Below are 25,920 nucleotides of genomic sequence, written 5' to 3' on the forward strand. Positions count from 1 at the left end.
CTACACACATTTTAATTGCACTTCATGTTTTTCAGTTTCATTTGAATTTTTGGTTAAAATAAATAAAAAATAATGTTAAAAATTGGAAATAAAGCTGCATTGCGTTATTGTGTAGGATATTGCTTAACGAAAGTTACCCCATAGTACACTTAGCGTCCAACCAGCAGTAATACCGGTGTTAGTCAGTTTGAACGTGAACACCGCACCATTGTGAAAATTATGATATTGTGGCAAGTCTACTCCATATTTGCTTTATGAGAAAAGCAATACACTGATATTTCAGTAGTAATTTACCCAACCTCGAATCATTAGCGCCACTCTTCTCCACAACCTCCAAAAATATACAACATGACAGAAGCTCCTTTTAAAATTTCAACATAACAGAATATTAAACAATAACAGTTAGAAGTTACTGTTACTTGTCTCATTTTGCATAAAAATACATAAAAATAACACTTTAAAATGTACTCTCCCAATTTAGTGCAATGCATGCTGGGAAATGGAAATCCCCTGCTCGGCTCCCTGACGGGAGCTGTCTTATACAAATGTGCTGAAATACAGATGAAACTTGGCAGTATGTCCAGGAGTTTGTCTCATCAATGCGAAAATCATGTGAAAATGCTGGCGAATGTGGAAATAGCATGCCATCTTGTCTACACACGTATTAAAGTTATTGAACATTTATTTAATAAGGGAAACAATTATGGCCTTGGGGAGAACAGGTTTCAGATGTATTGATGCTCAGCTTCTTAGGGATTTATAAAAGTGGCCCGAGATGATTGCATTTAGTGTGAAACTCGATTTTATCATTATAGTGGGCTCTTTTTTTTTATCAAACCGCAGAATGAAGACTAAGACATTACAGACATTACAGCTTAATTTTTTATTACAGCATAATTTTCTATAACGCTTTGAAACGATGAAATGACTTAATACAAATAAAAATGACTTGACTTGGCTCTGCAGTAACCACTCCTTTGGTGGAAAACAGATGCACACAGATATACAACGACGGGCCTCAGCATTGTATTGAACATACATACAGTATCTCCACATTAAGACACTTCATTCATTCATTGATCTTCTGGTTTCAGGTCTAAGCACTGTGTATTGTAAAATAATGTAGCCTACAATGTAAGATGACCTTTAAAGCATAAATTGCAACGTTACTGGGAAACAGCTGTAGGCATAAAACTATTAAAATTTATTTACGGTTAAAAGTGAGGATAAAGTATATATCAGGCCTGTGATCAGCTAAGCACAAAAAAGCAGGAATCAACATTAGTTAACGTGAACTAACAATTAAAACCACTTCTACAGCATTTATTTATTCTTTGTTAATTTCAACATTTTGCTGTGTGTTTTTTTTTTTTTTTTTTTTCAAATGTTGTGGGGCCTGGGTAGCTCAGTGGTAAAGACGCTGGCTACCACCCCTGGAGTTCGCTAGTTCGAATCCCAGAAGCCAGGTCTCCTAAGCAACCAAATTGGCCCGGTTGCTAGGGAGTGTAGAGTCACATGGGGAAACCTCCTCGTGGTCGCTATAATGTGGTTCGTTCTCGGTGGGGCGCGTGGTGAGTTGAGCGTGGATGCCGCGGTGGATGGCATGAAGCCTCCACACACACTATGTCTCCGTGGCAACACGCTCAACAAGCCACGTGATAAGATGCGCGGGTTGACTGTCTCAGACATGGAGGCAATTGAGATTCGTCCTCCGCCACCCGGATTGAGGCGAATCACTACGCAACCACGAGGACTTAGAGCGCATTGGGAATTGGGCATTCCAAATTGGGAGAAAAAAAAAAAAAAAGTAAAAAAAAAAAGAAGAAAAAAAATCAAATGTTGTGTGTTAACATTAGTTAATGCACTAGGAACTAACAATGAGAAATTGTATATAACCAACGTTAACAAAGATGAATAAATGCTGTAAAATATTGTTAATTTTTAGTTCATGATACTTAAGTTTAATTTGTTAATACATTAATTGTAAAGTGTTAACAGTAATTCTTGACAAACACATAGCTATTGTTGATCAGTACAAAACTACCCAAGCAGTTATAAATATATAGCCACCATTTGGGAAGGGATCATTTCGACAAGCTTCGCGAATTGGATTGAAATATGATAAACATTGGGTCATCTCATATTGATGCTGTCATCTCAGTGTTTTCCCGCACACAGCTGCTAGATAGCACCATTAGCTCGTGCAGTGCTGACTGAAACAGTTAAACGCAGATATGGCATGCAAGGCTACATCATGATTTCAATTTTAATTCACTCCATAATGCTGCGGATATCATATAACTCAGAGGTCAACGTTTGCAGAATTTGAAGAGATTTCCCTCATGTACTGTTCCTGTGCTGCTATTACAACTGTCACGCTGATTTTCCCACATTATGTGAAAATGCCAATGAATAAAAATGTAATATTACATGTTCTTAGAAAGTGCCGACCCCTCTTCATCGTGTGACTAGCATTATGTCTGGATTGTGCATTTAAATTCATAGTTTTTACAGAGAGTGGTCTCCCAAAAACTCATGTCCATTTTTATTACATCCGTAACCCAAGTTCATTTTCCGATCTAAACGGGGGAAAACTTAATCTAGACTGAACATTTTCAAATGTCTGCACTGTATGTGCAGGGTTTTATGATAAGAGGCAAACAGTTTGATATATGTGAAGATAAATTTCATGATTTCACAGCAGATATTACGTCAGTAACGCTGGAATTGCAGCTAGCGATTTTTAGCCTGTCAGCAACTGTGGCAACGGTTCAAACCTGTTTTATATCTCCAACCATTTTATTTCTCTTGATGAATTCAAATAAACATGTCTTACTTGAAAGTGAAAATTGGGAGCCTCCGTCTTGCATGTTCTCAACAAAGTGTGTGCGTAATGCAGAAGCAGCTGTGAAGTTTGTAAGTGAAGTTGAATGACACTTTTTTGGGGGTGAAAAATACTTATCGAGAATGCACCGTACAGGACATTGTCGATAACATATGAACTTCCTAGGAAATATTAACCGCCCGGATTTACATAATTCATGCAGGTCACAGTTTTAGGTCGGAAAAATCCGGAAGACTCACATCCCTGAAAAATATATGGATAAAATATATTTTTTACTAGAAAATATAGTTATTCATTCATTACATATTTTGTTATTACCAGAAAGGAACTAATTTTTACAAAAAAATAAGTCATTTTTACCATGTAATATTTAGTAACGACATAACTGAGTGAAAGTATGTGGCAGCACTGTTCCATGTACTGTTTTTAAAAGAGGATGTGGCTCAGCCCATTTGTGAGAAAATCAGGACTGTGGTTGAGAAAATTGTGCCAAAAGTCACGTGACTAAATTGGTATATATTTGTTCATGTCGGATTTTGTATTTGTTCGACAATCCTGTAGAATTTGTTGAATAAATTGTATTTATTTGTGAAATGTGATGTAGGCTAATATGAAACATATTTTTTATATTTTGTAAAACAGTGCATTTGTTTGTTAAGCCAGTGGTACAGGACAACTACCTTTTGTATTTGCAAATCGCTTCCTGTTTGTTTAAAAGTCGAGTTTTCCTTTGCGAAGCGGATTGTGTTCCATTTGTTTGTTTACTTTTGGCAGAAATCTGGCTCCATAAAACCCTGCTCACATCCTTGTGGTAGTTGTAGTCCTTATTTAGCAACTTGTTTGCATCTGAACGTAAAACAGCTTCGAATTTCACTTTTGAGGTTAATTATTTTAGAATGCTGTAACTCTATATTCTTTGTTGTAGAACAAAACGTGAAAGTCTTTTCAAGTAATACAAACCACCAACCTTATTTTACTCTAAAATGGAAAACCACTGCTCTAAAACCCCATTAGAAATTCCTGAGGGAACCCATGGCGAATTAGCCGCCTTGGTTGGCCTACAAATTAACGTCATGACTAAACAGCTCTACATGCATCAGACAGCCAGTAAATGGGCTGTAAGTTGGTGTCCCATCTGAAGCTGACACTAGATTAGAGGCAAGCTGTCCTTTAGTGTCAAATTACATTCAATCAAATGATGAATTTAATCATAGCATGCGAGGTATGTAAACATCAGATATGGCTGTCGAACTGTGATGTGCATTTATTTCAGAGAAGCTTGAGCAATTTAGGAGAAATGTTGCCACAACAATCCTTTCTGACTTCACATCACCAGACAAAATGAGAACAATAACTTAATATGGTGCTACCACCTATTGGCCAAAACCAGTATTGCATCACACCAAGAGAAAGGTTAAAGACGAGACACTCTTTGGTATTGTCTTTGAAGCTTGTTCATGTCTCAGCATACTATGGTTACATTATTTGCCTAAGAGAAAGAAAAAACTGTGTTTATCACTACATATGCTGCTTCAGGAATCATTCTAATTCAGGGGCTTCTTTGATAAAGGAAGCATAGACTGGATCATGCCTGTGTGCTTGTATGTATTCATACATGTGTGATTTAAGAACAGTGGGTGCTACTGATGCTGCAGGGGCTGTTGGGTGTGTTTTTTCAGCACTGTGCCAGCGTGTCCACATGTCGCATTGGCAAACACTAGAGCTCCTGCTACCCTAAGTGTAATTTTTGTGCCACCAAAAGGAATTGTAAAAACAATCAGAATGAGCTAATTCTCTGAATTTGTACAGTCTAGCCTGGCTCAATTAGGTGTGAACAGCTGTCCAGCACAACTAAAAAGGCGCTCACATGCTGTAGTGGCAGGCAAAGGTGTGTTCAATTTGAGGCATATCTTTTTCACTGTAGGGAATGAGTGTAGCAGTTTCATCTCATCTGAGGCACAAGCCAGAAGTATCAATCCAGTTCAGATGCAGTTGGGGATCAACCAGTCTTAATTGAAGAAATGTAGTCATCTTTGTCAGAGGCATCATTCTATGTTTCTTTTTGTTGTGTCCATGGCATCAATATGATGCATGATGTAATCCATACATAACATATAAACAACATACAAATTTGGGATTTCCACGAGTAATAGACTGATCGAGTATTCATTCAGCTTTAATTATTCAAACAGTAAAAACTCTACTTGAATATTACAATTTGATTTTCCTTTGTGCCTTTGCCTACTGTTGGAATATCACCTAAATCTTGCCTATACAACTCGATGCATTGGTGGATGCACTGTGGATGCATGATGTTGTTAAAAGGAATAGTTTCTATGTGTGATTGCAAATTTGTGTGATTGTGAACTGCCACTCTGTCCTTAACCGCTCTTTCTTTTCAGTATGCATTCATTATATTCTTTTAATTTGGATGGATGTTTTCTCTGTGAAAACAATAGATTTAAAAATGCTTGCATTAATAAAAAAATTTAAAAAGGGAAGGGAGACATGATTTTTATATGACAGGCACTTATATGTAACACTGTAGTGTGGCAGCAGTGCATAGCATAAAATCACGCAGATACGGGTCAGGAGCTTCCATTAATGTTCACATCAACCCTCAGAATGGAGAAAAAAATGTGATCTCAGTGATATGGACCGTGGCATGATTGTTGGTGCCAGAGGGGCTGGTTTGAGTATTTCTGTAACTGCTGATCTCCTGGGATTTTCACACACAACAGTCTGTAGAATTTACTCAGAATGGTGCCGAAAACAAAAAACATCCAGTGAGTGGCAGTTCTGCAGATGGAAATGCCTTGTTGATGAGAGAGGTCAACAGAGAATGGCCAAAGTGGTTCGAACTGACAAAGTTTACGGTAACTCAGATTACTGCTCTGTACAATTGTGGTGAGAAGAATAGCATCTCGGTATGAGATGCGGGTTGCCGCTGTTATGGTGGCACAAGGGGGACCTACACAATATTAGGCAGGTGGTTTTAATGTTGTGGCTGATCAGTGTATGTACATATTATCATTATGTTTCTGTAATGTCTGTAACGTAAAATAAATGTGGTTGAAAAGGATGCTTGAGCTGCTGTTTCAGTGACCCGGATAGCATCTCTCTCTCTCTCTCTCTCTTCTCTCTCTCTCTCTCTCTCCATGTGTGTTGGCAACTCAGCACGAAAGCATTTTTCAAAATGTGGAAGCTGTTGATTTTGCACTAAATTCCACACAATAAGACACAAATATATGTGGTGTTTGGCTGTTGGACACTTAATTATCTGCCACAAATTAATATATATTACATACATATATTACTACATATGTAGCAGTTAACCTCACATAATACAGTGATATTGGCAGAGATAAGCTAACACCAATTACAATGCAGTTCCATAATATACCTTGCTAACATTGCCTAAACCTCTCAGCATTCCAATAATAGTGATTGATAATTTACAGGCTACATTATAGATACAGATAATCTAGTAAGAAGAAATCCGAAACTTCTCTCAATATGTTTTTGAGGTAGAATTCTTGAACGCCGATATGTCGACTGGCTTTGGTAGGCAAAGGTGACATGACAAGATCACGTAATTTCCTTTCAGAGTCTTCATTGGAAAAAAGCTCTTTCAAGTGTGGCTATGGATGTTGTTCAGTTGTTGTCATGCTTGAAGCATCGTCCACATTTCTTCCCATCTGCTCCATGATTTAAAGCAGTTGGCGTCTTGGTGCAAGTTCTACTGCTACCTTCAAGTTTTCTTTGCTAAATGTGAATGGAGTCGCGAGACTGACTAGAGAATAATCACGTTGATGGATTAAAAAAATCAGGTCAGGGATGTAGCGAACACAGATAAAGAGGAAATAGCACAGCAAAAGTACTTCAAATGTACTCAAAAGTAAAAGTATAAAAAAAAATCTTAATTACAGTAACGAGAATATTTGTAATTTGTTACTTTACACCCCTGGTGAATTTCTACAATGGCATCTGTAACTGAAAATGTCTCCATTACGTGAAACGTAACCCTGGTTCCCTGAGTTGGAACGAGATGCTGTGTAATCGCATTGAGACATGCCCTGAGTGTCTCATGGTCTGAAGCCCTTGTACAATCATGCCAATTTATTGGCTGGTGGTGCTTAAGCGACGCAGCTAGGGAGCTACGTCATGGGCTCCATAAAAGCGCTTGTTTTGGCGCCATCGAGTCAAGACACGAGCCTATGCAGCTGCTAGACAGTATGGCCAGTTTACACAGCATCTCGTTCCCACTCAGAGAACCATTGTTACATTTTTCGTAACCGAGACGTTCAGAAGCCATGATGATAAGCCCCAAAACCTTGTAAAAATGTTCTGGCAGGGAGAATGCGTTACACTTTGAACATTGCTAGACACTGGCGAAATGACAGAAAGTGAACTGGAGACAAACATGCCTGCATCGCTCGTGAATCCAGCTCCACCCCTAGAAACAGAGTCTGTTGCCCTGACAACAGGACACTCTCGTCTAGAGGACACACAGCCCTAGATCAAATGGCTGAGAATGACATCTCGATGTTGGGCAGCCAAAGTCTCTAAGTGGGAAAAAACCAAACAATCTTTGAGAATTCAAAACATGGATGCCCTGAAGCTTCAAGGGTGTCAAAGCTGCATCCATGCATTTTGTGAAAGTGCATGTTGCCAGTGCAAGTCCAAACTGAAGGACGCAAAATTGATACGCATGCCCCCGAAAGTGAATCTGAGAAAGCTCCTGTGCTTTGGCGCAATCTGAATATTGAAATAAACGTCCTTCAAATATATTGTCACAAACCAGTCCCCTGGCTGCACTTGTGACACTATTTGTTTCTGCGTCAGAATTCTGAATTGACATTTCATCAGAGCGAAATTCAAATGTCTCAAAATCCAGAATGGGACGCAAGTCTTTTTCCGGGACCAGAAAATAATGGCTGTAAAAGCTGTATTCTCTCTGAGAAGGGGGAATCTCCTCTATTGCCCCTTTTTTTAAGACAGAGTGAATTTACAGAATCAAAAATGGGGCTTCCTGACCAGAAACTTCTGTTAGAACAACCCCATTGAACACTGGCGGAGCCCACCTGAATTGAATTACATAACCATGCTTTATCGTTCGAAGTACCCAGTTTGAAATGCCATGCAGCGTGACCTGTAACCACTAGATAGCACGCTTGGCTTACTTTTGGCGACTGCCCCAGAACCAGCAGCACAGCAGAGGGAGGCTTCGCTCTTCCAATACTATGGCTGGTTGAAGGGAATTTGAAAATGTTTTTGCCTTTATTGTATTTAGGCATAAATGGTGGGCACCCTGAAATTTATCTACAGCAAGAACGCTGACAGAATAAACCTTTTCCCTGGTATTTGAATGGGGGAAAGTGTATGAACATTGGGGTAATGTTTATTTGAGAGAACTGGTTTGCCACAATGGCCCCAGCATTCTTTATGGGGGGATGTGTGGTGCTTATGTTCACTGTGAGTTTTTGTGTACTCTTGTGCCCGATGAACATTGAATTCTGTTATGCATATCTCGAGACCCTTGGTCATGGAAACAGGCTGAATTCGAGAAGCGTTTTTAAATGTTTATTATTATTTATTTTTTATGTTTGCTCTCCAGCAAACTGCGAGGGAAAACTGAACCATATTCTGGTTATTGGATGTTCGAGGCGCGTACAACGGCAAACTCATTCTGATACTGACCGAAGGGCAAAACAGGAGAGAAATGGATACATTTATATGGTCTACTTTCGTTCACTAAATGGGGGCTCATTCTTCCTTACACAGTAAGCCATAGGCATGTGTAAAGACCTATTTATATCATACATTGAGTTCTATTACGTGTGCCTCGTGACCCTTGGTCATGGAGGCAGAGGCCAAACTCGAGCTGGAAATGTTCAATGCTCGTTCGCCAGCTTAAATTATGGGGGAAACTGAACTAAATTGGTGTACTGAAAAGCGGGTTAGGCACTAAACCCGTCACAGCATATAATGGGGAACAGCGTGAAAGTATCCGGTTAGAGCGAAACACCCTCGTGAACTAAAGCATCGCCTTGACCAACTCGTTCCCCAGCATGAGCTGTGGGGGGAAAACACGAGGGAAATTCCAAAGCGACATCCATGCTCCCACCGAAAAACTGAGCAGAGATAGCAGTGTGTGTCTCTTGTCTTGCCAGATAAAAGAAATGAGTTAAAATACCTTACATCTCCTGATAGAATCCCGAAAGAATAAAGGCATCACTCCTTTGGGGAATATTCTCTTATTCTAGCCCCCTCGTTCTGCATGATCCCCTCCGCAACAAGCAGTTCGCTTCGAAAGGGGAGGGGAGAGAGAGAGAAAGGCAGAGGCCTCTCCTCCATTGCCTTATTCATGTGCATTCTCACAGAACGACACAGAAAAAGACAATAGGGACAAAGGGGCCAATGTGTTCCTTACCTTCCAATGACGAATTCTCTTATTCAGTGTTTTTTAACGGTGACGGCTCAAGACGCTCATGGTAACTCTTTCACATGCTTTGTTCGTTAGAAAATGGCTGCCGAGCTAGGCCTCAGAGCATGTCTGATTAGACTCGCACTTTCACTCAGGGGAAGGGTGACAGACACGAGGATGACGACGATGGACGATGTCCATTCGAATTCCAAACTTCTCAGACACAAAGCAGAAATCCCAAAAGTCTCCTGCATACAGAGCTCCAAATCTGGAAGCCATGGAACTGGAACAAGTGGGGATAATGCCTTGTGGTGAGAAATTGCAAGCCAAAGCACAGCTGTCTCCGTCGGACCCTTGTAATGTTTGGAAAAAAACACATTAAAATTTCTCTGAAATTTACGCTGTATAAACAGTGTCCTTACGTGTTCACCACTCAAAAGGGAGGATTAATAATCCTTGCTTCAACGTGAGTTGCTGGAACAAACACGGGCTTAGATAAAATCGTGCCCTGAAGAACAGAAACTCTGACTCAATGGCGCCAAAGCGAGCATTTTTATGGAGCCCGTGACGTACCTCCCTAGGGAGCTTAAGCACCACCAGCCAATAAATTGGCATGATTGTACAAGGGCTTCAGACCACGTGACACTCAGGGCATGTCCCAATGTGATTATGTAGCTCAAGTTCCTATGAAAGGGAACTATTGATTTTGAATGATACTGCATCCACACCACTAGGTGTCACTGTAAGTCCAAGATAACACAAACAAAAAGTTACTGAGTTCACCTTTACGCCAGAATAGGAAAAAAAAGTATTTTCAAATCACAGAAATTGCATACTTCAAAAATCATGCTCTTTCTCTGTCTTCATAATTTATCAGGTCCTAGATGGGCATCCTGGAATCTTGGAATCTTCATTTGTATCCGCTGTGCAGGAATCCACAGGAATCTTGGTGTGCACATATCACGAGTTAAGTCTGTAAACTTGGACCAATGGACTCACGATCAGATTCAGGTATGACATAATGGGCTTTTCAGTTTTTAAATATGTGAAGCTTTTGTGGCTCAAGATTTCTAATAAAAATACTCTTCATCTTGTCACGCTTTTTGCATTATTGCATGGGTGATTGACAGTTTGTGTTTGTTTATCTGTATGTTTGCATTATGCTCAGTCTGTTCAGGAGATGGGGAACGCCAAAGCGCGACGACTATATGAGGCCTTTTTACCAGAGTGCTTCCAGCGCCCAGAAACAGACCAGTATCCTTAAGTGCATGTGTATGTGTTTACTGTATGTGCATGTCTCAGGATGGACTTCTGCTCTGTCCTCATTAATGAGGTTTCCTTAAGCACTGCCATACAGAGCTGCTGAGATTTTTATACGAGACAAATATGATAAGAAGAAATATATTGACAAGTGCATTGATATCCAGTTGTACAGGGTGAGTATTTTGAATTTAACATTACTAGTTGTGTTTCTCATCATTAGTTGCTATATTACTAGTTGTTTCTCATCATTAGTTGCTAAAAATAATACAGTTATTCTATTATTTACTTCAATTTTCAGAGAGAGAAGAGTGAGACAGTAACAAAAGAGGCTCCTGTTGTTTTTGAAAAGATGAAGCTGGTGGGTTTTTGCATTTTTGAGATAGAGTTGTTCAGTCATGACGTCAGTTTGCAGGCCAAGGACAACCAGTAAGCTAATTCCCCATAGGTTCCCTCTGGTATTTCTGAAGGGTTTTCAGAACAGTGGTTTTTGATTTTTGATTTATGAGAAGTCTGTGGTTAACATTGCTTGAAGACACATTACTGTTTTGTAACATGAATAAGAATAAGTTTAATGGCTATCAAGTTGCTACATAATGACTACAACAGTTATCCAATGAATTGCATGTCATTTGTCAGGCATGTAAGCAGGCATCCTTGTGCACACAGAAAGTATTGGCATTAATTTTTTATAGACCATGCATTCAAAAACGAATTATTTTCTGGGTTTTATTAGTACAAACTAAACTGCTCTTAAAATCAGTTTTCAACATCATAATGGTTTAGCAATATTATATTTAACCTATATTTGTCTTTCAGAAAAAGGATGAGTCGCAACAATTCAAAAACAGCCCAAAGAAACAGTCACAGTCTGTTAATGACTTATTAGGACTAGGTAACAAGCTCTTTTTGTGTCTTAATGCATCATGCATAAAATATATATATATATATATATATATATACAGGTGCTGGTCATATAATTAGAATATCATCAAAAAGCTGATTTATTTCACTAATTCCATTCAAAAAGTGAAACTTGTATATTATATTAATTCATTACACACAGACTGATATATTTCAAATGTTTATTTCTTTTAATTTTGATGATTATAACTGACAACTAAGGAAAATCCCAAATTCAGTATCTCAGAAAATTAGAATATTACTTAAGACCAATACAAAGAAAGGATTTTTAGAAATCTTGGCCAACTGAAAAGTATGAACATGAAAAGTATGAGCATGTACAGCACTCAATACTTAGTTGGGGCTCCTTTTGCCTGAATTACTGCAGCAATGTGGCGTGGCATGGAGTCGATCAGTCTGTGGCACTGCTCAGGTGTTATGAGAGCCCAGGTTGCTCTGATAGTGGCCTTCAGCTCTTCTGCATTGTTGGGTCTGGCATATCGCATCTTCCTCTTCACAATACCCCATAGATTTTCTATGGGGTTAAGGTCAGGCGAGTTTGCTGGCCAATTAAGAACAGGGATACCATGGTCCTTAAACCAGATACTGGTTGCTTTGGCACTGTGTGCAGGTGCCAAGTCCTGTTGGAAAATGAAATCTGCATCTCCATAAAGTTGGTCAGCAGCAGGAAGCATGAAGTGCTCTAAAACTTCCTGGTATACGGCTGCGTTGACCTTGGACCTCAGAAAACACAGTGGACCAACACCAGCAGATGACATGGCACCCCAAACCATCACTGACTGTGGAAACTTTACACTGGACCTCAAGCAACGTGGATTGTGTGCCTCTCCTCTCTTCCTCCAGACTCTGGGACCCTGATTTCCAAAGGAAATGCAAAATTTACTTTCATCAGAGAACATAACTTTGGACCACTCAGCAGCAGTCCAGTCCTTTTTGTCTTTAGCCCAGGCGAGACGCTTCAGACGCTGTCTGTTGTTCAAGAGTGGCTTGACACAAGGAATGCGACAGCTGAAACCCATGTCTTGCATACGTCTGTGCGTAGTGGTTCTCCCCCACATTTTTGAATGGGTTTTGTTTCATAATCCTCTCCAGGGTGCGGTTATCCCTATTGCTTGTACACTTTTTTCTACCACATCTTTTCCTTCCCTTCGCCTCTCTATTAATGTGCTTGGACACAGAGCTCTGTGAACAGCCAGCCTCTTTTGCAATGACCTTTTGTGTCTTGCCCTCCTTGTGCAACGTGTCAATGGTCGTCTTTTGGACAACTGTCAAGTTAGCAGTCTTCCCCATGATTGTGTAGCATACAGAACTAGACTGAGAGACCATTTAAAGGCCTTTGCAGGTGTTTTGAGTTAATTAGCTGATTAGAGTGTGGCACCAGGTGTCTTCAATATTGAACCTTTTCACAATATTCTAATTTTCTGAGATACTGAATTTGGGATTTTCCTTAGTTGCCAGTTATAATCATCAAAATTAAAAGAAATAAACATTTGAAATATATCAGTCTGTGTGTAATGAATGAATATAATATACAAGTTTCACTTTTTGAATGGAATTAGTGAAATAAATCAACTTTTTGATGATATTCTAATTATATGACCAGCACCTGTATATATATACCACCACAAAATACAGCTGTGATGTTGTAATTTCTCTTACCCAGATGCTCCAGTTCCTCAAGCTCCTGTGTCCAATAGCAAGCCAAGCACTGAACTTAGCCCTGCCCTTGACCTCTTTAGCTCTCTGCCTGCTGCTGTCAGCAGTTCAAATTCAACCAGAAGCACGGTAAAGATTTGTATACTGCTCAGATCCACAGATTTCAGTTGCTTCTAATAGTTTTTAACTCTTTTAACGGTCTTGCAGGTCTCAAGTGTAAGGTTTTTTTTTTCTTCTGCTGGCCCAGCCAGTAGTGCCAAACTTTTCACCGGTCACACCACAAAAAAATATATAATTTTTATTTTTTTAAGACATATTTTAGTATGTATATGTGCTAGGAAAAATATGTATATTTTGTTAAATGTTAAGTGTTCTTTACAATAATTTAGATTTGCTGGAAAACAATAGCACACTATCAGTTATCACAATTTTGACAAAACTTTGCAGTATCTATGTCAGCTAGCTAGATATTTTTACCTTTGTGGCAAGTTCAAATCAGCATAATTTGCAACTACAAAGTTCAGTATATCATTGAAATCCAAATGTTTTAAAAGGGTTAGTTCACCCAAAATGGAAAATTCTCATTTTTTCACCCTCATGCCATCCCAGATGTGTATAACTTTTTCTTCTGCAGAACACAAATGAATACTTTTAGAATATTTCAGCTCTGAAGGTCAATAAAATGCAATTGAATGGTGACCAAAACTTTGAAGCTCCAAAAAACACAAAGGTAGCATAAAAGTAATCCATAAGGCTCCAGTGGTTTAATCCATACCTTAAGATGCAATCCAGTTGGTTTTGGGTGAGAACAGACCAAAAGACAACTCCTTTTTCACTGTACATCTTGACGTTAGCAGTCTTCTTGGCGATCATAATTTCAAGTTCGATCATGATTTCAAGTTCGATTACTCTTCCTATAGAGCAATTTAGCGCTCGGCATGTGTCAAGCGCTTGGAAGTTTAATCGAGATTGATATCATGATTGTGCAGAAAAAAAGGAATTATTTGTTGGTCTGTTCTCACCCAAAACCAATTGGATTGCTTCAAAAGGCATGGTTTAAACCATTGGAGTCATTAATTACTTTTATGCTGCCTTAATGTGCTTTTTGGAGCTTCAAAGTTTAGGTCACCATTCACTTGCACTATATGGACATATAGAGATGAGATATTCTTCTAAAAATCTTTGTTTGTGTTCTGCTGAAGAAAGAAAGTCATACACATATGGGATGGGATGAGGGTGAGTAAATGAGAGAATTTTAATTTTTGGGTGAACTATTCCTTTAACCCAATAAGGCAATTGATTGTTCTGTCAGCTGGTCCGAAACTCTAATACTGGTCCCAAGCCAGTGGACCATCCTTATTGTTGAGCCCTGTCTTGGATTCATCTTTGCACATGAACCTAATAGAAAAATGTTAAATGTATAAATGTAGAGCACATGTAGAAGATAGTCTGAACTTGAGTGGTTAAGGTGTGTTTTTCTTGCTGTAGCCTAGCTCAGGGTCAATGCCCACTGGGAGAGTAGCAGCATCAGTGCCCGAGAACCTCAGCCTGTTTTTGGACCCGCCCACTAAAAGTGAAGACAGCGGCAAGAAGATGTCCAAGGATTTGATCCTGTCCCTGTACAGCAGTGCAACTCCACAAACAAACATGGCCACTCGTGGTGAGATTAAAGCAAGTGTGTTGTTTTCCTATTGGTTGAGGTGGTGGGAAAAATATAAGCAAAAGCTTTTGCGTTCTCTCGCAAAACATTGTATTCCCCGAGAAACTTTGTGTGCACTCGCAAATTATTTTGCGTTCTCTTGCAGAACTTGTGCTCCCATAAATGCATTCCCACTCCTGAATGCTCTGCAGGCTATTGCATTTATGAGAGATAAGTCGAGATGACAGGTGCCTACTTTTTGTGGAAAACAGTGTCTTGTAAACATGTAAAGAGTGAGAAGATACAGTGACTCCTTTCTGTATTGCATCATTACTTCATACATAAATCTGATATATGGCATATGCAAAAAAAAAAAAAAAAAAAAAATGTGGTGTGTGTGTGTATATATATATATATATATATATATATATATATATGATTTTAATGCAATTCAAAATGCAATATATTTCAAAAATGCTACAAAAACAACCGTTTTTATATATGTAGCATGTTTTCACAAACTACAGGCCTAATGGAATTTGAATAACATATGCTCAAATATCAACTATTATTTTATATGCATGTATGTTTATGTGGCCATTTATCATGCGCCAGCAGATGGCGACAATTGTGTTATGAGTGAGTCAGTCATTCAACTCTGACACATACCAAACCGCATAAATGATGCCACTACAGGGCACTCCGAAGGGAAACCAATCATGGTGGCTAAAATAAAGGATTGTTCCAAACACAAATTATTTAAAAGTGAGTTCTGAATTGCAGTTATTTTAAAGCCCAAAACCTTCAATCACCACAAATAAAGAAGCATTTATTGCTTTATTAATGGAGAGGGAAACACCATCACAACAACAACAAAAACAACAATAAGCGATTCAGTTGTGCACGTAAGCATTCCATTTCAATTAGACCACTCGCATTTAATGTCATTTTAACTGTCTTTATTTTCACACATTCATAAATTGAAAATTATGATTGGTGCATTGCCTAAGTATTGTCTTTTGGGCTTCACTCTATCATTGCACTGGCTTTCTCTTCTTGTTGGACTCGAAAGCTGGAATAATGCTGGAATACACATAGGAGAGCTAGCAAAAGACTGTTATTCTGACGCACATTTTGCGAGAGAACGCAATATAATTAGCAAGAGAAAGCAAATGTTTTGCGAGAGCATGCAAAAATGCTCGGGAATGCAACATTTTGCGAGAGAACGCAAATGCATTTGCTTATATTTTCCCCACTACCCTGACCTTTTAGGAGCTCAGTACCTAGCCTTTCTTTCTGCTGTGTTTTAAATGGTAGATGTCACATGATATTGTCTGTTCTAACTAATCTTATCGGCTTATTGAAAATTTGAACTTTGCTTTAGTTTATGTTTAAAGGGTTCTTTCTCTCACATGCTCTTTTAACCTGATGAAGGCCTGAAGTTCAACGAGTGTTGCTTGTTTCCCTTCACTATTCCTTTATAATGTAAAGGTCATTTATAATTTGAGGTTCTGCTCAAAGAACTACAGTAATAGAGATTATATAAAGTTTATATAATCTCTATTGCTGTAGTTCTTTGAGCAGTCTTAATGGGATAGTTCACCTAAAAAAAAGAAAATAATTTATCATCATTTGCTCACCCTCATGTTGTTCCAAACTTGTATGACTTTATTTGCATTATTTATTTATTTATTTCTGCATGACTTTCTTTTTTCAGCAGAACACAAATAAAGATTTTTAGAAGAATATCTCTGCACTTTAGGTCCATACAATGCAAGTGAATGGTGATCAGACCTTTTATAACTCCAAAAATCACATAAAGCAAACATAAAAGTAATCCATATGACTCCAGTGTTTAAATCCATATCTCCAGAAGTGATATAATAGGTGTGGGTGAGAAACAGATACAGAAGTCCTTTTTTTACTCTAAATCTCCACTTTCACTTTCACATCTGAATAAGGACTTAAATATTCACATCTAAAAAAGGACTTAAATATTGTTCTGTTTCTCACCCACACCTACTATATCACTTCTGGAGATATGGATTTAAACACTGGAGTCATATGGATTACTTTTATGTTTCCTTTATGTGATTTTTTTTTTTTTTTAGAGCTACAAAGGTCTGATCACAATTCACTTGCATTGTATGGACCTACAGAGCTGAGTTATTTTACCTTTGTTAGTGTTCTGGTGAAGAAAGAATGTCATACACATCTGGGATGGCATGAGGGTTAGTAAATGATGAGAGAATTTTCATTTTTGGGTGAACTATCCCTTAAAGACAGCCCCAAGAACTGAGGTAAAGTCTGAAATGGCTTCCTCAATTCTACTTTTTCAGTTTGTACTGTTAATGCTTGCTTGTTTGTTTCTGTTCTAGCTGGCATGTACATGGGTGCAACACATATGGGCTACGTCCCTGCTGCAGGATACGGCCAATACCAGGCCCTCGGTGCCCAGCAGGCCATGATTGGGCCTATCATGGCTCCACAAATGAATGTACTTGGACAGGCAGGCGTCATGCCGCAAACAGGAGTGGCAGCTGCTCCTCCGTACATGGCAGGGGTGCAGGGGGGCATGATGGGAATGCAAAACGGGATGATGGGAGGCATGGCAACAGTTCCTCAGCAGGCATATGGAGCACAGCAGGCTCAACAACTGCAGTGGAACATCAGCCAGGTAACAGTGCTGCAATCAGGATCAACATGCTGACAGAGCAAACATTTTATGCTTTGTTCATCCCAAATTATGAAAAAAAAAAAAAATAATAAATTCAGACTGATCAACCAATGAAATCAAATTTCAAGCCACTTAAGGATTTGACTTGGATTGGTTTTGTTAAAATCTGAGTTTGCACCCTTTTTAATTTTTTTAGTGTAAAAAAAAAAAACTAATTGGATTTGAGTTCTTTTATAATATGAGAAGTTGCAAAATAACAGTCAGATTGAAAATCAAATCAGAATGGTGTACAAAGACTTATTTTTGCACATCACATACAACAATCCTAATGCATATATCATTATTGTCACCCCAAATACAATATGTTTATAAATGAATGTCAGTGTTTCATTATTTCTTTTAAATTACATGCATCACCAGTTTGTGTTTTCCCTCTCACAGATGACTCAGCACATGGCAGGCATGAATTTCTACGGTGCCAATAACATGATGGGTTACGGGCAGCCCATGGATGGGGCAGCTGCTCCCGGTTCAAATAATATGCTCGGGTCACATGTGTGGAAGTGATGGTGTCCTAAAGAGAGAACAGTCTGAATGGTTGGGCTTGGCCGCAACTGACAGCAGAAGGAAGACAGATTGTAGAAGGAAACACTCTTCTTTGGACACAATGGGAGTCAATTAGATGATCTCAACAGAAGTCCCTACCTCCCTCATTCTCAGAGCCATTTTCCACATTCTCCTGCTTGCCTTCAAACATTCATGTACTCAGAGAGAGAATCGAGCACAGTTGCATTAGCAAGGTGTGGTGTGTATTACATATGCAGCATAACTCGCATTTCTGATGCTCTTCTCAACTGAGTGCTCCACACTTCACAGCTTCAGCGTTCCTATAGTAAACATTTTTGCAACATCTGCTACCGGATTTGGTTTTCAGTTCTCTCTTTCATCAGTGATCAGTGTTATGTTCAGTTCACCCTAAAATGGAAATTCTGTCATTTACGCACCCTCATGGGTTTCCAAACCTGTATTTCTTCTGTGTAAAACAAAAGTAGATGTTTGGCACAATGACAGCCTCAGTCACCAATTCTTTTTCATTGTATGGAGAAAAGATGCAATGAAAGTGAATGGTGAATGAGACTAATCAAAGAGTATTTATCAGAGACGGGCCACTTCTATTAAAATGAATGGGAGAAATATGAACGCCTATCCAATGAGCTCTAGCGCCAAATAGTCAACGGATGTAGAAAGGAAGTCCAGCATTACAGGTAAAAGAGCCAATCACCTTTTAGATACAGACATCTCCTGTCAATCAACTCGAGAATGTGCATGTGCATTAGCTACACAAGCTGGGAAAATTGTTCACCCAAAAATTTCAATTCTCTCATAATGTACTCACCCTCATGCCATCCCAGAAGTGTATGACTTTGTTTCTTCTGCAGAACACAAATTATGATTTTTTAAAGAATATTTCTGCTCTGTAGGTCCACAATGCAAGTGAATGGGTGCCAACATTTTGACGCACCAAACAGCACATTAAGGCATCATAAAAGTAATCCATACGACTTGTGTTTTAATCCATATTTTCAGAAGTGATATGATAGGTTTGGATGAGAAACAGATCCATTTTTAAGGACTTTTTTGCTTGCAATTCTTCTCCCTGCCCAGTAGAGGGCGGTATGCGTGAAGAATATGAATGTAATCTGTTTCTCACCCACACCTATCATATAGCTTCTTAGGATATAGATTTAACCACTGGAGTCTTATGGATTACTTTTATGCTGATTTATTTGATTTTTGGAGCTTCAAAATTTTGGCACCCATTCAGTTGCATTGTATGGACCTACAGAGCTGAGAAATTGTTCTACAAATCTTTATTTGTGTTCAGCAGATGAAAGAAAGTCCTACACATCTGGAATGGCACAAGGATGTGTAAATGATGAGAGAATTTTCATTTTTGGGTGAACTATTCTTTTAATCTGAGGTAAAGAAGCACAATTTATGAAAGCAGTGTTGTGAGATTTTACTGATGATTTGAAATATGTCATTTGAACGTAAGCTTGGCAAGCAGTTTTTGAGATTCCGCTGTTCCTCCATTCAAATGGATAGGAGCTGCACTGTCATGACTGGAAATAGCTTCCCAAGAGTGTTCTCCAAAGATGGCCACCAATGGACTGACTTGCTAGAAAGACTTGGACTAATATATTGCCTTGCATATTTTATGTTCCACAGAAGATAGAAAGTTATACGTGTTTGGCACAACATGAGAGTGAATAAATGATGACAGAATTTCCATATTTGGGTCAACTACCCCATTAGGTGGTTTGTGTCGTACCCCCCCCCCCCCAACCAAATCACTTGATCCTGTTGTTACATATGCTGCCTTAGGAGGTTGGCACTGGGTTTTGGAACGGAGCTTATATATCCTAGTTTAAGCATGCTCGCAACCATAAATGAACACTTGAATGTGCATACAGCTATGCTCAGAAGCCATTTCAGTTGTGATGACATGCCATTTATGTTTGTAAAAGTTAGAATCTGTGTCTTACAAACTTAATACTGCTAGGAGAAAAATGTCCATTACTGTGTTGGTAGGTCTGTGATTTAGGGGCAAGCCTGTGAATGATCCTCTTATGTTGTTCCTCTTTTTAACGCACAGGGTATATAGCTAAGTCCCTTCGACTCGGTGTTTTCACACTAAATCGCAACTCAGGAGAAACATAGGCTTGGGAGGATGAGGGTTTTCACATCCATCTCATAGCTAAATATTCACATTCAGCCAAAGATTTATTAAAGCTTGGACGTCTGTACGGATCTTTGGATTGACAGGTTCTGGGTGGATAATCATGCTCCATGATGTAGGTTCAGCCATTTGGCATTTGAGTGCATTGGAGTCTGACCTCAAGCGTTTAATGGCACTAGTGGTGCATCGATCAGGAAATTTGAGGCCGATACTGATCTCCGATTTTTATATATTTTTTTAACACCAAGATCGGCCGATACCGATTATCTTTAAAAATGCCCTTTGCACATTATATTTTGCAGTTATATTTATGCCCCACACAGTAAAATTACGTTAACACTTTACAAAAAGGTTCCATTTGTTAACATTATTTAACAACATTACTGTAGTTAACATGAACTAATGAACTTAATGTTAGTTGCAACATAGACTAATACATTTTGAAAATCAAAATTTGTATTAGTTAACATTAGTTAATGCACTATAAACTAACATGAACTAACAGTGAACAATTGTATTTTTATTAACTAACATTATGATTTAAATGCTGTAAAAATATATTGTTCATGATACCTAATGCATTAACTAATGTTAAAGAAATGAAATCTTTTTATTTAGTTATTACACAGGGCGAATATACTATTTATTAAATCTACTTTTTATTACACATCTTATTTTAATGTCTGGAAAACCAGACTTTTAAATATTACATTTTATAAATGCAATGACTGGAATTGTTCGGTTGAAGGGTGTACCAAACTGTGAATCCTGAACAAAACAGTTTGGTGCCACTCCTAATTAGCTTCCACTTAGCTGACAACAATGAAAATAGCTACATGATTAGCTAGTTAATGTAAGCTTGTTGTCACGGAGAGTAAAAGATGGACTTTATTTACTTTCCAGCATTGCGTCTCACCAATTAGGTAACAGCAAAGCGTGAAATCAACACTCACCACACACAATCCACCACCGCACCGTTGTCTGCTGAGTTGCAAAAAGATGCTCTCTTACCTTTCAATCTGCTACATTACTGACTACACTGACAAACTATAGCTGCCTAACAGTAAACAGATGTGATAAACATGAGTGACATGGTTGTCAGGGACAGGGTTAACGTTATATTAGTTATATAAAATGATGGGTTCATTTTTTATTAACTTTCCAGTATGTATTTCACAAACTAGTTAGCAATTTAACGAGAAGAGATCGCTCAAATCCACACAGTTTAACTCCGCCCTGTCTGCAGAACCACCGTCAGCTCAGAGTCAGCTCTGTAAACAGTGGAGTCGGAGCATGCTCTGTTGGACAAACTACACTATGACACCAATTCTAAAGCATTGTTTTCTGCATTATATGTTCTGAAAAAAAGTTTTCATATCGCCGCATATCGGTAAAATATACACCGATACGATATATCGGCAAAAGGCTAATAAAACCGATAAAACCGACTAACCGATATGTCACAGTTAATTTAGTGGAGTTGGCTACACGTATTCAGCTTTAGATGTAGGCTACGTCCTTCTCATCTCTGTCACTGCTTGCATGTTGATAGCAGACATTCTGAAGAATATTTGTGAGGTCTTGTCCATGTGAATGTGATTTAAAGCCACACGTTGCAAAGCTTAAAATCTTATTAGTGCAGCGGTTGATTGACAGGTAGTATTTTCAACCTAGAAGTCCTTGGTTTCACTAGACACGCGCATGGAGAGTTTAAAAAAATCTTCTATCATATATCCACTATCGTGTGCATAGACAATTATAACAGATGCTACATACCCCCCCTAAATGTCGCCCTAGAACTGAAACGAATTCAAGTATGATGAATAAAAATAGACCATGATGGAAATTTGAAAACTCTGTCAGAGTAAAAAGATTGTTTTCTAGCGCAACCCGTATAGCAAATGATTTGTTTGAAGCTCAGGGAACAGCATGGCCTTTCTGTAGAATCCTTCCCAGTGATGTGGTCGTGAATATTATGGGGAAAACACAGTTTTAACATGACCATTTTCTCCAAATGTGTAAAAGCTTCATAAACACTCAGTTTACATTGTTCCTGTGAGTTGTAACACCTTCTATTGATTGGTCAGCTTCAGGTAGATCGGCAAATCGGGCCAAATTTTTTAAACATTTGTAAACAATTGTGGTAGTGAGCTGCTCGTAAGCCACTCGGCTCCGCTCATAATTCCTCTCACACAATGCGAGCTGCGACCACACGAGCACCCACGATTTCCACACGATCTCTCCCGACTGGAAAAAATAGGTCGGGAGCTCACATGACAGCCGAAAATCGCACCGTGTACGCCCACCTTAAGACGAATATCGGCCGATTTTGATCGGTGCACCCCTAAATGGTACCATTGATTGTATTGTACTCTGCTTTTCTCCTCATTACTGAATGCTGGGTCAACACTGTCAGGATGAACCTTTGGGAATCTGAGGCTGCAGTTTGGACAGAGACCAACTGATTGTTTCACTCTGGCTTCGGCCAATGAGAGCAGGATTTACCATAGACACTGTGTGAAGTTCATTCAAAGCAGTCAGCTTGGGGTTTTATTGACTGGTATAGTGTAAACACTGTTTGTTAACATTTAAAGGAACCAAATGCATCTTCTATTTAAAGGACAGTCTAGAGTAGATAGGAACAGCTCTTATATGTTGTGAGCGTGTAAACAACCCGCTGAACCACAGTTCTGACCTCTGATCTTTTAAACTAGAGCATAAGGAGAAACTAGGACCCCTTTAATATGATTGCATAATCAAGGAGCTATAGACACATTTTAAAATGTGCTGTTGCATATGTTTATCTTTTTATTCAGGAGATGTTTAAATCTTGCATAGCTATAGAAAACGTTCTGCCCATGAAACAGATGAATATAAAGTGTACAAATGCAGCGGTTTGTAAATTAGTTAATTTACGATATTTGGTTGCGGTGTTTGTTTGTTTTTTTTTCACTATGGCCCTGACTGTAAAGAATTGTTTGCTAAAAATTATGATTGTGTTGTGACCACTCAGGTGGTCTGAAATGACAATATACTGTAAGGTCTGAACTGTCTTTGTTATTCTGTCAATGCGCATCACTGCCCTCTACTGGCCAACACGTGATCATCAGTGATGTAAAAAGAAAGCGGTGTGAGATTAATGTTTTTAGCAAATTATTTGTGATCTCACATATGTGCAAAGTTGCTGAATGTGTTTGTTGTTCTGCTGTACTTTTTTACTGTGCAAAAAGTTTCTAAGTTGAATCTGCACTGCATTTTTCAGGTTTTGAATTTTTGTTTGCTTTATTCCAATTAAATGGGACTGTGTTCTCATATTTTCTCCTAATTTGGCACATTTGAGCTTGTATATAGAAAATATGGCATGTACCGGTAATACCCTGTATGTAAAGTCCAAGTTCCTTGGGTTTTATCTTTGATTTAAAACTATTGTTATAATGGCACTTTACTACTCAGAATTTGTGTGCATGAATTGTTGTTTCTTGAGAAAGTTTGATCAGAAGTGATTAGCTAATAAGTTTATTACGGACATCATTCAATTCCATATGCAACAGTCTCGCGCGCATGCTAGCTATTCCAAAACAGCAATGTTCAAACTGACTTCATAATATATCAGTGGGCTGAAAAGTGTTGCTTTTGATTCGATTTACCACACCGGGTAGGTCTGCATTTAAAGGAATAGTTTGCCCACCCAAAAATGACAATTATGCCCTTATGGACTCACCCTCATGTTGTTCCAAACCCATTTGACTTTCCTTTTCCGTACTTCTGTGTTTTGCAGAAGAAAGAAAGTCATACATATTTGGAATGTCATGAGGGTGAGTAAAAAGAACTTTTTTGCATGGGTGAACTATTCCTTTAACCTTGCACTTGAATGTATCCATGTCCATCCTGAGTGTGAAGCAGTAAACTTGTGTTATGCATATCAGATTATTTAAAGTAGAATGTTGAGGGTTTACTTTTGTTGTTGTCCTCAATTTAAGAAAAGCAATACTGGGTAGACTTATGTCTTTGGCTATGAAATGACAGCCTGTTTCAAATTTGAATACAATAATCTGTTTGCAAGTAGTTAATAGAGAAGCAAGGATTCTCAAATAACTTGTACTGCATTCATACAAAGATCTCGTTCAAAAATGCAAATGCTATACAATGCATATCTTATACCACACATACAATAAATGCTTTTGTTTTATGCTAGTGATAAACGTTAAACCCTCAATTGCTATTTTCTTAGTATGCATCGAAATTGTTCCTTTTCTGAAATTTCAAGTGTGTCAGTTCAGAATTGTGAAGGGCTTAATTGTTTCCAGGAATGGTTGGCAACATGCTTGCAGACTCAAGTAAGATTTTGTGAGCTGTGCACAGTTTATTATCACCCCTTTTGGTGAAATGGTGCTAAAATATCATCTGCCCACATTCAATTGTGGAGGTCTTCTTGAACATTCTATTTCTGTGAATTGTTCACACTTTGAGAGAATGCAATGTAATTTAATTGTCTGTTGTTTTGAATGGATTACATCAGTGTATACATGTGTGGGTTACTTGCAAAGTTGCTCAATATTGTTTTCTTCCTTTTTAATATTTTTCAGGATATCTATCAAAGGCTTGAATGTAAAATAAGATGAGAAATAAACATCTTAACTGCAATTCAATGTTGCAATATTTTTTTTTTTTTTAATAGGGTGCATTTGTACTTTTCACGAGGCACTGAGTCTTTGGTAATGTTTGTCATTTAAATTAAGTAAAAAGGACTTAAATTTACTTGTCAGGCTGATTGACAGCCTCAGTCACCATTCACTTTCATTGCATCCTTTTTCCATACAATGAAAGTGAATGGGGACAGAGGCTGTCATTCTGCATAATATCTCTTTTTGTGTTCCACAAAAGATAGAAAGTCATATGGGTTTGGACCAACATAAGGATGAGTAATGTTGTACATGTATTATTCCGTCAAATCCTCCCCAGTTGATTTTCAGGGGATTCTTTTTTGTGTTGTTTTGCCAAAGTTAGAGTGCCAATAACTCCTTTACTAGTCTTAAAATAGTTTGTTTTGGACTTGAAAATCATTTTGGCATTGTCGTTTGTGAATACATAATTGAATTTCAGAATTTCTAGTTCAACATTGTTTGTACTTCAGACCTTCGTTTTGTTGGTTAAGAAAAACTAGATTCAATAAAAAAAATATATTATTTTAATGGTAAACGAATGAAAAAATGCTACAGTGAAAAAAAAAAGTTAATTGGTTAGTTACCATAACATATACAGTAAAAAAAAAAAAAAAAATATATATATATATATATATATATATATATATATATATATATATATATATATATATATACACACACAACCCCAGTTCTGAAATTGGGACAGTATGAAAAATGTTAATAAAAACAAAAAGGAGCGATTTGTCAATTATATTCACCCTTTGCTATATTGCACTACAGCTACACATTAGCTATATGTTTTACTTTGTGAATTTCATTGTTTATTTTTTATTTATTTTTTTTATGTACAGTAATTTCAAATCAGATGATTGCAACTCGCTCCAAAAAAGTTGAGACAGGGCCAATTTAATACTAATAATAATCTGATCAGTTAAAATAACAAGGTGATGTGAAACAGGAGATGTTAAACAGGTGAGGCAATCGTGTCATAGTATATAAGGAGCCTCCAAAAACAGCCTAGTCCTTCAAGAGCAAGAATCATTTGAGACTTGTAAATTTGCCAACAGATGCTTCAGCAAATAATCCAG

At 38.1% G+C, this 25,920-nt stretch overlaps 1 protein-coding gene across 2 annotated transcripts in view; it reads left to right on the top strand.

The window, feature by feature from the left end:
* Positions 1 to 24,812, top strand: part of smap2 (small ArfGAP2) — a 45,122-nt gene extending 20,310 nt beyond the window's left edge. For both annotated transcript variants that reach the window (XM_051663572.1, XM_051663574.1), the window contains exons 2-10: positions 10,150 to 10,283; positions 10,441 to 10,526; positions 10,630 to 10,708; positions 10,834 to 10,893; positions 11,352 to 11,427; positions 13,120 to 13,241; positions 14,601 to 14,772; positions 17,130 to 17,428; positions 17,870 to 24,812. In XM_051663572.1, coding sequence (XP_051519532.1) covers positions 10,150 to 10,283; positions 10,441 to 10,526; positions 10,630 to 10,708; positions 10,834 to 10,893; positions 11,352 to 11,427; positions 13,120 to 13,241; positions 14,601 to 14,772; positions 17,130 to 17,428; positions 17,870 to 17,995 — 1,154 coding nt within the window. In that variant the 3' untranslated portion in view covers positions 17,996 to 24,812. The remainder of the gene's footprint in view (positions 1 to 10,149; positions 10,284 to 10,440; positions 10,527 to 10,629; positions 10,709 to 10,833; positions 10,894 to 11,351; positions 11,428 to 13,119; positions 13,242 to 14,600; positions 14,773 to 17,129; positions 17,429 to 17,869) is intronic.
* Positions 24,813 to 25,920: the final 1,108 nt, after the last annotated feature.

Source organism: Myxocyprinus asiaticus, chromosome 30, assembly GCF_019703515.2.
Source record: "Myxocyprinus asiaticus isolate MX2 ecotype Aquarium Trade chromosome 30, UBuf_Myxa_2, whole genome shotgun sequence".
NCBI lineage: Eukaryota > Metazoa > Chordata > Actinopteri > Cypriniformes > Catostomidae > Myxocyprinus > Myxocyprinus asiaticus.